The following is an 11,615-nucleotide window of genomic DNA, read 5'->3' as shown; positions in this document are numbered from 1 at the left end:
AAATTCAAACCAATTAACAACGATCCAACCATACAAACCAATAGAGTCAAATAATGTTGATCAATTCAATTAATACCAAAGTAGGGTAACCAAATCAATTAAAAACCAAGGATAACTTTTCCAAAACAATTTAACAAAAAATCAAGTTAACAATATTTTCAAGTCGTACTTGGAACAGACGCAGTGAACAAATTCGCGGCCCACTAAGCCTAGATAAAGTCAGGGCGAACCTCGGGTCAACCACAATGATATAACCCTGTCTAAGAATGGCCAATCTCTCTCGTTTTCCGAAGATCCAGCATAACGAGAACGACAACTAAATCTAAAACCAATCTACTATAGATGTGCTGTCCAATCGAAGGAACCACTATGGACTTACCCAACGATTTCCAAATAACAACAAAACCAATGTTCATAAGGAACCACTATGGATTTACCCTTAAGAACCCAAAAGTCAAATTCCAAAACTAAATCAAATGTTCATAAGGAACCACTATGGATTTACCCTTAAGAACCCAAAGGCCACAATGACCGTTTCCAAAATACCAAAACTCCAAAGGAGTAGTTCAAAACCAATCAAGATCAAAATCATACAGTTTAAGTTGTAATGTCTGAGTTTGGAATAAGGATAATTCGAACTTAATCAAGAATACACCTTACTACAACTCTTGGCAAGAATATACTACAGACAATGTTATTTTATTCTTAAGTATAAACTTGTCGACAAGCAACAAAACAGTTTTATAAACCATCAAAATAAAATCACATAACCATTATAATAGTCAATAAAAGTCAATGGTCATGGTCAAAGTCAATGCCAAAGTCAAGTTCTCTATTTACATGACTTTAACAACAAATGGTCATAAACTATCTAATTAAATAAATAAGTAGTACATGAAATCAACACATAACCAAGCAATTAGGTACATGACCAAAAATAATAAATTAATAAATTAAATCAGGTTTTAATTCCTCTTAACCTTAATTAATTCACAAAATTCAAATTAAGTAGTTTAAGCCATCATTAAATAATAATTTTGTAAAATTAAATCCAAATTCATCAAAATCAATTTACACTATTACCTACTGATTGTAACATATTTTAGTGTTAAAATAATGTGAAAATAAATTAAAATCAATAAATTACATCCAAATTACTATTAATAAAAAGTGTAGATTTTCCAGATTTTCATAATAATTTAAAATAAAATTATTCAAATCACGAAAATAAATTTTAACCAATCCTAATTTAATCTATGTTATAACACATCATAGAAGATTAAAATAATAATAATATATGCACGAAAATAATTAAAGCAAAATTTACTATATAAAACCGAATTAATCAATTTAAATTTTAATTAATTCTAAACAAGACTTCTATGTTTAATTAAGAAACTAAGTGAAGAAAAATCTAGTTACCTGGATAATGGAGGAAAGTAATAATCTTTAGAAGATTAAAGAAAACTCCAAGAAAATCTCCCAAATAATTTGCAAAATAAATTCCTTGAAGTAAGCTTGAATAATTCAAAATAAGTCTTCAAAAGTTACCCAAAAATATGATAATATTTTGACACTTGAAGAAAAATAAAGCAAGTATTCTTTTTTTTTTATTTTGAGAGAAAAGAATGAGAGAAAGAAAGTTTATGAGCTAGTTTATGAATGAATGAAAATTTCCATAACAATAGGCTAGTATTTATAGGAGGGGAAAAACCATCCCAAAAGACTCTTCATAATGGTTGAGAATTTATGAGCATTAGGAAGTTCAATCAACTTGAAGAAAAGAAAATGAAAAGATTTGAAGGATGTTCATGCATTCATTCCATTCTAGAATGTACCAATTAATTAAGCATAAATTAGAATCAATTAACCTAATTAAACACTAATTTTAAAAGCTTATCATGATAATAGTGTACTAAAAAAAAATATATTTAGTCATCCTAATTTAAAACTTGTTACCACAAGTTGGTCCAAAAATAAATAACCTAGGACATATAATAGTAGTACATAAATTTAATGAAAATAATATATTAACACGACGACAACAACAACAACAACAATAATAATAATAATAATAATAATAATAATAATAATAATAATAATAATAATAATAATAACTTACGCTCCTTTTAAATCACATTATAAAGCATAAAAGAGATAGTTATAATAATCCACAAATAATATCATAATAAATTATTTTAAATTAAAAACTAGACTTAAAGAAAAGTAACTAGAAAGATGAATAAAATGGAAATTATGCCACAGAGAAAAATTCGGGGCATTACAGCTCATTTCTTTAATTGATTATTTTAAGACCACAAGTAATTGTTTTAAGGTTATAAATAATCTTTCTAAGACTATACAAAGTAGTTACACTAAAATTATAAGTGATCACTTTAACGTTATAAGTGATCATTTTAAGACAAAAAAATGTATATTGGGCCAGCCCAATAGAGATGGTCTCACCGTGAGACCGTCTCATTTAAGAATTAGTAAAATGTTTTTAAATCTGCGGGATGACCTTAAGCTTTCAACTTTTTTGTGTGGTAACTAAAATGTTAAGGTTTTGGTTAAATTAATTATTTATTTCGACTGAGTTTTAAGATATGAGTTCAATTAGGGTGATCACGCCGTTTGTTTTTTAAAAAAAATGTCATCGCTGGGTAAAAATACCGTAAAGTTAACAAAAAACGTTTTTGCCTACCACGTGAAAAAGTTAAAAGGTCAAAGTCACCACATGGATTAAAACGAATCTTTGTCTGACAAACAAATCTTTGTCTCACGTAAAAAAGCCGAATTCAATGTTACCATATGGAATTTCAACATTAACATCTTTTGGTTCATGCATAGTCAATAAACTAAAAGATTTATGCCAACGGCGAAGTAACTGTAATGGTTTATTACCAAGCAGAAGTATTTAAAAAAATTCTAACAGAAGTTTAATTCTCATCATCTGTAAGAAATTCTCCGACGTTACCCCAATATAACACTTTTTAAAAGGAAAGTGATTCATAGCAAGCCAGGCTACAACAATATTGCCTCACAGCACAAGTATATCTGGGGCTCCAACCTAGCATTAATGTGTATACTACATAAGTTCCTATACACTTGAACTTTTACCCTTTCAAACCTTGCTCACAGATTTACACAACATAATGGACTACACAGTTGGAACTCGAGATCAAGCCGCAAGAATAATCGAAAGAATACGTTACTAGACAATAATCCTCATGGCCCTCGCATCTTTTCGACAATATGCCTACCTTTTTCTTCTATATGACGCCTCTTCTCTTCGAGTTTCTCTCCCATTTTCTTACCCAAATCAAGCATCCGAGCTCTTCTTCCCACCTTCTTAGGTTTAGAATCATCGTCTTCACAATTGGTTTGTTCTTCTTTCAAGCTAACATATCTTGTAGGCAAATGAGATTCGGGATTCTCCAGTTTTCTCGGCACAGTCAAATCTTGTGCTTCTCCGTTTTGTAACAATGGGACTTTCAAGTCTTGAGACGGAACACTGCCTTCCGAAGAACTTCTCTGGATAGTTGTGGCCGAAGGGATAATTACTCCGCTTTCTTCGTTTATAGATTGTTTTCCGGAATCAACTCTCTTTAGCTTCCCTTCCTTGCTCTCTAGATCCCTATCATCCGTTCTTTTGCCTTTAGACCCGTCGTTTGAAAGAGTATCGGATGGCGCTTCTCGATTCAGCCACAACAGTGGCGCAGCATTACGCGGGACCCAATCATCTTTCTCGGCTAGCATCCATGAAACACATAGACTTTCACAATTTGGAAGTACCAATGTATCTCGAATCGATGCCTGCATCAAAACATAGGATCAGAAAAATACAAGCATGACTCGAATGATCACTATTTGACCCAGTGATCAGAAACAAACCCAAAGTTAAAACTTTTTTTATACTTATTTATATCAACACCCGACCTACGCAATCAAGATACAAAGTAGAGGAAATTGCAAAATCAATTAAATTTATAGAGAACGGAAACTATCATCCATTCACACTCTTTCTTGCATGACTGAATGATTACAAGATTCAAAAAAGGAAGATTAGCAATTCGTATCTCACCTTAAACCGATTTATCAAAAACGAAGCTACACGTCCATTGGTGACTTTGTGATCTCTAACAGAGGATTCCAATTCGAATTGTATATCGGGCATGCAAGTGAAGCCGAACCAAATCTGATCAGAAGGTGGTGGTTTCATATGCAACTGGATTGTTCCTCTCAATGTTGCAACCCGTATAGCCAATGTAAGAGGTACCTTCATAATTCGGAAAAGCCGATTAAATGGCAGTCAAAAGAAATTCTTTTATCAATATGAAATATTTTAGCATTCTATTAAGGTTGCTTAAAAGACAAACGGGTTATGACACATGCATCAAGAAAAGAGAACCTTGTACTATTACTACAACAAGACACTCCAACCACTTATGCATAAATCATTAAAAGAATAATGTTCAAAAAGGCCATTAGCCTTAACCCATGATATGGCTTGGAATTTTGCCTTGTTCCAAATTATCATCCAACTGCGGAAATCAATCACAAAAAGTTCTAGCCAAATCGACCATAAAATTGCAAAAGTTTCCGCACCTCCATTAAGACTTAAGGTCTCCATTATACCCTAGACCACAATAGAAGGTATTAAGAAAGTCATCTATTTTTTCCGGAGCAATCCATAATTCACCTCCAAATTTAGCCACAAGTCTCGCACAAAATTGTAGTGAAAGAAAAGGCGATCAATATCCTCTCCCTCCTCCATACAAAAAATACACCTTGTTTTTTGGAAGATACTCCATGGTATTCATTTTCTTTTTTCTTTAGACATCACCCATTGGATCGAGACATACAATCTCAGTGGTTGATCTTCTTTATTACTCTACAACATACTCCCCCTTTTTTTTCCTTTTAATTGCAACATGTCGTCTTTTTATTTGAGAGCTTTTAAGTAAGACAATATTGCAATAGAAAAACTGAGGTAAGTATAAAAATTAAAAACAGATCAAAGGCGCAACCTACAAAACCACCTAAATTATACAACAAAAATTTTTGATCATCTGAATACCTGAGATACATGCTTGGCAACAGAATTCAAAAGAGACTTCCACCTAGAACCAGGGTTTGCAGTCGAAGAACCTGTCCTGGAACTCCTCAGCATATCTGATCATTATGAACATGAAGCGGAGATAAGTTAAATACATAGAAGAGGTTGGATCAACTGTTTTAAAGGCTATACTTGACATTTGAAGTTCACAAAAACCTAAAGGCTGTATTTATTGTTAATCAAACACGGTTAATAATAACATTATATTATATAGTATTTATTCATTGTTGATCCCAAACCCAGATAAAAGAAGAGGAATGATCTCTCAGTGAACCACATCCAGTGTAACATAATTCGCCGGTTATTCGCCTTTTGAATTCGCGATTCGCAAGGGAATTAGTGAATCATGTAGCATTGAACATACAAGAGTAAACTTCAACACATTGTCCATGCTTTGCCTTAAGGATTTTTCAAATAATTGTCACATGCGGGTCCCAATCCCGGTAACGGGGGTGGGTTATCAAAGAAAACAAGTGTAAAACTTTGTTACACTTAAAAAGTTCATTTGAAGAAGACATGAAATTGACAAGGCTAGTTAGCAAAACATGGCACATGAAAGGCAGCTCCTTACAGATAATCCTTTGCTCGAAAGTTGTAATAAAGTGAGAAATCAAAAATCACCAAATTTAGAATCTTCTGAATCCTTTTGCTCCGAAGCATCATTATTACCAACAGAAAGCTTCAAATCCTCCTGCAAGTGCTTAAAATCCTCCAGAAGATCAGCTGTTTCCTCTCCAAGAGAACTTGTTTCAATATTGTGGTCCAGCAAGTCATTTTGGGAATCTAGTTCACGTACTTCAAGTCTGGTTTCTATATTTAAAACCACTCCACCAGAATATTCTATGTCCATTTCGATGGCCCAAACATCATTCATGTCCATAGGAACAGCCCTCATCCCATGGATATAAGGGGGAAGATTACCAGGATATGCGTCCGTGCAGGTTATTTCACCAATATATGAGGGAATTCTGATAGTTGAGAGCGATCTCTGGCACATCATTCACGAAGGTAATAGGATCAGAAAAGAATTCACCCAGAAGGAAAATCAATCCTACGTATTCGGAAAGCGAAAGAAAAATCAAGCTAATAGAATGTAACTACACAAAATACGTTTATTGTTGATGCAATATACAGAGATGAATCAGCTACATCGATACCACACAACAGTAACAATCCCTATTCCCTAACTAAAAAATCTCCAAACAAGTGTCCAAACTCCAAATTCCTTTCACACCTTTATTCATCCTAATAGTCCCATTTGACTGGGCACATTTGTCAATGCAATAATTCTATCATGAATATCTCTCATTGTGCATTATAAAAATTGTAAAAAGTTGATATTAATGATATTTGCATTGAAACGAATCAAAAAAAAAAAAAGATTCCACTTGACCATGTTATAACTTATAGATTAAGAATAAAATACAATATAAGAGTGATTGGTGAACAATGTCAAAAGTCAAATGGGACTATTAGGGTGAATAAGAGGGAGTATTACTATATGATATCAGAACACGCAAATGCACGACGAAACAACAATGCCAAAGTCTTAATTTCAAGAGGATAAATCAATAATGCAAAATAAAAAGCAAGAAGAAGAACCTGAATCCGAGCCTTCAAAGCAGCTTTAATATCCACATTGCTTTTGGCATCAAAAAATAACCTAGAAAGCAGTAAATTCCAGCAGAGTGTGCCCTCATCGATAACGGATTTCTCAGCAGTCTCTGCCTCAGATATCTCAGATCCATGAGTTGAACTCCCTGAGCGAGTCGATCCCTTGAAAGAAACAGAAGAGCTGTCTTCATCGCATTCATTTCGCAACTTTCCCATGATAGAAGTTTTTGAAGTACTTGGTATAGAAACATGATCTTGAAAAATGTGAGACTTATTAGAGATCCTTTTCTCATCAAGACTTGGCAAAGAAGTTTTCCTCGAAAGCTTTCTCCAAAATTGACGTACTTTTGACAGGGGTTCATCAAGCTGGTTAGCCTTATCCGGGGTCCCCAAGTAACAGCCACCAGAAGGCTTTATAAGAGAAGGATATCCTTCACATAATGATTTCAAATAGTCTCGAAATTCTTCATTCAATTTAGAAAACCAGAGTAGCCTTTCTTTATCATCTGACGAAGCTAGACGAAGAGCTTTGCACCAAGATTCTTTCTCCCATGAGGTTTCTGCATAAATATAAAAAACCTTACTCCCTTGGTACAAAACTGCATTTTTGCTTTCTACTTTGATTGGATATCGTTTTGCCCTGAAACAGGTAAATTTGAAAGCATAAAATACTAATTCTTACCACTAGTTTCTTCTTTAAAAGGAAGAGTTAAGATATAGCCACTTAATCATGTTAACTAGACTAATATTGTAGAATAAAGGGTTGGTATTTAATGCTTATCTCATAAAAAAATCCAACTTATCAACTTATGTTTGTAAGTTATTTCAGGGGCGACAAATAGTATGCTTGCGACTTGCAAATACACCCTGTTCCTAGTTGTTGCTTTGAAAAACGTGAAGTAACATTATGAATTCACACAACCAAGTTTACGTGCATGATAAACAAACTAAGGATCACTTTCATTAAGCATTCAAATTGATCAAACTGCTGTTTTTAACTCATTTGTTTAGTCGGTTTCAAAATTTTTACAGCGACACGAGCGCAGGTTTCATAGGAATCCAGTATATTCCCATTCTTCATCCTTCTTATTTATTTTATGCAGTACTTGTAATTGATCAAGCATATATCATTTCCCCCCTCTTTCTCGCTCTTGCCCCACCCCCACTCTTTCCTCACTATCCCTCCTCCCTTTTTGCCATGCCTAGAGGTGTTCAAAACAGAATCGCCCAACATTTACCCGACCTTGTATAATGATTCCGAGCCAATGACCTGAATAAACACCTCTAGTCACGCCCTCTCCCTCTCATTCCCTCAACTTTTTTCTTGTGTCCCTTTCCCGCTCTAAGAAAACATCAAAGACCACATAAAAAATGAACCATTACCATGGATTCAGTAAATTCCTTTCTAAATTTTTTCTATTTTATAACTTATAATGAGTGATGTTAGATTTCACTTTATATCAGTATAGCCTTTTTTTTAACATTCTTTTGATTTTAGATTTCACTTTATATCAGTATATCTATTATTTACCTTTTCTCTTTTCATTTATGGAATGACTTGACTCCTTAGAGATAAGCACATTTCTATTATGAGGCTTTATTAGATTCTATTCTCTCTTTGACCCCCAAGTCCCACCTGCGTGGAAGAAGGTCCAAGTGTCATTAGGAAAATGTGATGCTGTCTCTATTCTACATATATTAATTTTGTTGCCATTTTTATTTGCCCTTCAAGACGACACATGACAATGGAGAGATAAAATACTAATGAAAATCAATCTAACAGACCCACAATGCATTTCCTATTAATCCATTGATGGAACTTGAATAGTATTGTTACCATTTTCTTCCAGGTAAGCTTGTTGCAGATACTGCAACTACTTTACAGCCCTTCAAGAGTATTTTTGAGAGTGAACCATCTGCTTCAGTCAGAATAAGTGTACGGTCTTTGACTTTAGCAAGTTTGCGGACAGGAGAAACCTCCACAATTTCCCTCTTTTTATTTTGGCCGGCAAGACCAGGAATCTTAGGTTGTTTTTGTGGATCCAAAACCCAGATAACTCCCTGAAACAAAAAACATTGTGGAGTGGCCATATTATTAAAAGTTAAGTTTAGAACAAGGTAAGTGACGCAGTCATATATGACTATTTATTCTAACCATTGAACTAAAAGCAAAAAAAATGGTTTATTGTTTACATTTGAGGGAAATTAGAAACACATAACAAATAAGTATATAACTAGTGTCACATGATTCGCTAATCTTCTCAATCGCAAACCGAACAAAGCAAAATATAGTCGGTTTTGGAATATTTAGGGGCCACTTTAAGCGAATTGTGAATTCAAAAAGAAAAGTAAATGGTGAATCGTGTTACACTAATACTAACCTAAAGTGTTACAATAGATATCATTTTAAATAGACGTCTAACTAAAAACACCATCACTTATGGTCATCCTATTACGTAAACTTTAGAAATTGAGTCGTGTAGATTTCCAAAGGATGATTACCATACAAAAATTTTCAGCTGTTGGAGGGTTCCAAATCCCAATAGCAATCCGCCAATGGCCACTTCACACATCCCAATCACGTACTAATATAAGGCTCACTTTCTTCATTCCCAGCTAAGTTCATCAAATAGTCATGATTTGTAAATCAATTTACCTTGTACATCACTCTTCAATAGATACAATTAATACTTGACCTAGTAGTTTATAACACGCCAAGAGCACTCATAAGAAGCAAAAATCACAACTCCCTTCCATGAGAAAACTGACATGATATTGACCCTTTTGTCAATCAACCAAGAAATTTTCTCAAATCAAGATGAACAACAAACAGAGTTAATAAATTTTCTCCACCTAAATTCTCAAAGCAAGCTATTATGTGAAAGAAAAACCCGACATTTTGCATCCCACCAAAGGACATGATTGAAGTTTGCTTGAGAAAATTTAAACAATATAGTTGCTCAACCAAAACAAAACTATAGAGTCCGTATAAATCTTCTATCAAAAAGTCTCAATTTGTTAATTATAAACAAATTAGTCCTTTTAAATTGTTTCCCAATATTGTTAGAAATAAGGCTTTTGCATTTTGTTGTAGTCGTTTTCAACAACAAAGATCCAAACCACAAAGTACAAGAAAACCTTTCAACTCAAGAAGAAGCTTCCATAGTATTTCATAAACTTGGAGTTGCCTAAAAAATCAACATGGGAGATCTTCAGTGACATTGATTATAATTCATTCATTATCTTATTCTAATTTGCAAACTAAAAATTTGATTCCATTGAACATCAACATATACTTTCCTTAACCATTCATTTCTATCATTTGCTGTATGGTCATTAAAATCCCAACTCTCTATGTTGTTTATCACCCCTTTCTCCTTTAACTAGTGCATTTTCCAATCTTCTTTGCACATGACCAAACTATTCAATAACAAAACGGAATACACTTCGTATACTATTGCAATACTCCATTATTTAAGAATGACAATAATGTACCCAAATACAAACCAAAATACTTCACTAATCAGTGGGAATTTACTAACTTTCTAATTCAGAATACCATGAAAAGTAACTGATTTACATGATTTTATACATTTATTGGCCAGCAAACATTAAAACATAAGAAATGTGTTCTTTTCATGTTTAACTTTGTTTTCCTTTCTTGTTCAATCAAAATCAGTTTAACTCTCAAATTCCTATTTTTCATCACCATTTACTGGGTTTTTCTGATCAAAATACTAGTTCCCAAACACACTTCAAAACCAAACAAAAACCCATAACCTAAATCTAAAATACAGAAGCAAATAATGAATATAAGCATGTAACTACCCACAAAATCATACCCAGAAAAACTCCAACAGAAAATGAAGTAATCACATCATTCTGATAACAAATTGCAGATCCAACTGTAATTTACATCCATCATTAATACACAACCAACAAAACTAACTAAAAATCAACGAAAGGAAAAGGGTAAAAAGCAAGAAAGAAATACCTGCTTTTGGCAAACAGAAGGAACAGATTGAAGATGATCAAGAGGATTTGAAGAAGGGGTGATAAGAACAGATTCGGGTGGTTTAGTAGGCTGAATTAATCGACGAATCACATACAAAATTACAAGAGCTTCAATAAGAATAACTGTTAGTAAACCAAGAATGAAACCCAGAAACACCCAAATTGAGATCATCACCATTATTATTATTGTTAATGTTAATTGGTATCAAACATCAATGAATTTTTTTTTAAAAAAAAACCCAAATTCAGAACAAAAAATATGAATAAAATTGCATGGTTTTGGGGGGTAGATTTGAATTCTCAACTGTGTTTATACAATGGTTTGAGTTCAAAGTGGGGTATCTTTTTGCATTATAAATAATATTAATATTAATTAGGAATTTAGGATAATTGTTTTATAATTATATATTAATTTTGGAATAATGACAAGAAAAAGAAAACGATAATCAACTTTTGAAAAATATAATATAATTAGTATATTAATAATTAACAATTAACTGATTAATTAATTAACTGCAATAAATCGTGTGACGGTGTGAAAAGTGGCGTGGAGAGTGGGTGGTTTTGTATTGTTGAACTCATTTTTGAAGTTGTTGGTCACCCAATATTCTTCCTTTTCAACTAAGCCAAGAATTTATTTAAAGAAAAATAAGAATAGTATTATTAATATTCTTCCTATCTAATATTCTTTGTAATTGTAGCCTTGTAGGCACTCATTTAAGAAAAAAATTAATTTTATTTTTGTAATATCAAATTTTATTGATTGATGTTATTTTAATTATTTTAAGTGATGCATTGATATAATAGTATCATAGAATAGTTGGTAAAGTTTTTATTTATTTTCTATAACAAACGTGAAATCACGAGT

At 32.8% G+C, this 11,615-nt stretch overlaps 1 protein-coding gene across 2 annotated transcripts; it reads right to left on the bottom strand.

Annotated features, from left to right (window-relative positions):
• Nucleotides 1-2,884: 2,884 nt before the first annotated feature.
• Nucleotides 2,885-11,335, bottom strand: LOC130824383 (uncharacterized). 2 transcript variants are annotated; one of them, XM_057689365.1, is made up of 7 exons: nucleotides 10,728-11,335; nucleotides 8,571-8,794; nucleotides 6,722-7,373; nucleotides 5,741-6,107; nucleotides 5,081-5,175; nucleotides 4,085-4,279; nucleotides 2,885-3,816 (listed from the first exon to the last, which is right to left on the bottom strand). In XM_057689365.1, exons 1-7 carry the CDS (start codon nucleotides 10,923-10,925, stop codon nucleotides 3,229-3,231), a joined length of 2,319 nt encoding a protein of 772 aa, XP_057545348.1. In that variant the 5' UTR covers nucleotides 10,926-11,335; the 3' UTR covers nucleotides 2,885-3,228. The 2 variants fall into 2 exon arrangements, with proteins under 2 accessions (XP_057545348.1, XP_057545349.1); XM_057689366.1 differs by lacking the exon at nucleotides 10,728-11,335 and adding an exon at nucleotides 9,236-10,666.
• Between the last annotated feature and the right edge of the window lie 280 nt (nucleotides 11,336-11,615).

This window comes from Amaranthus tricolor, chromosome 9 (assembly GCF_026212465.1).
Source record: "Amaranthus tricolor cultivar Red isolate AtriRed21 chromosome 9, ASM2621246v1, whole genome shotgun sequence".
Classification (NCBI taxonomy): domain Eukaryota; kingdom Viridiplantae; phylum Streptophyta; class Magnoliopsida; order Caryophyllales; family Amaranthaceae; genus Amaranthus; species Amaranthus tricolor.
This window is presented reverse-complemented; position numbering and strand designations above follow the sequence as displayed.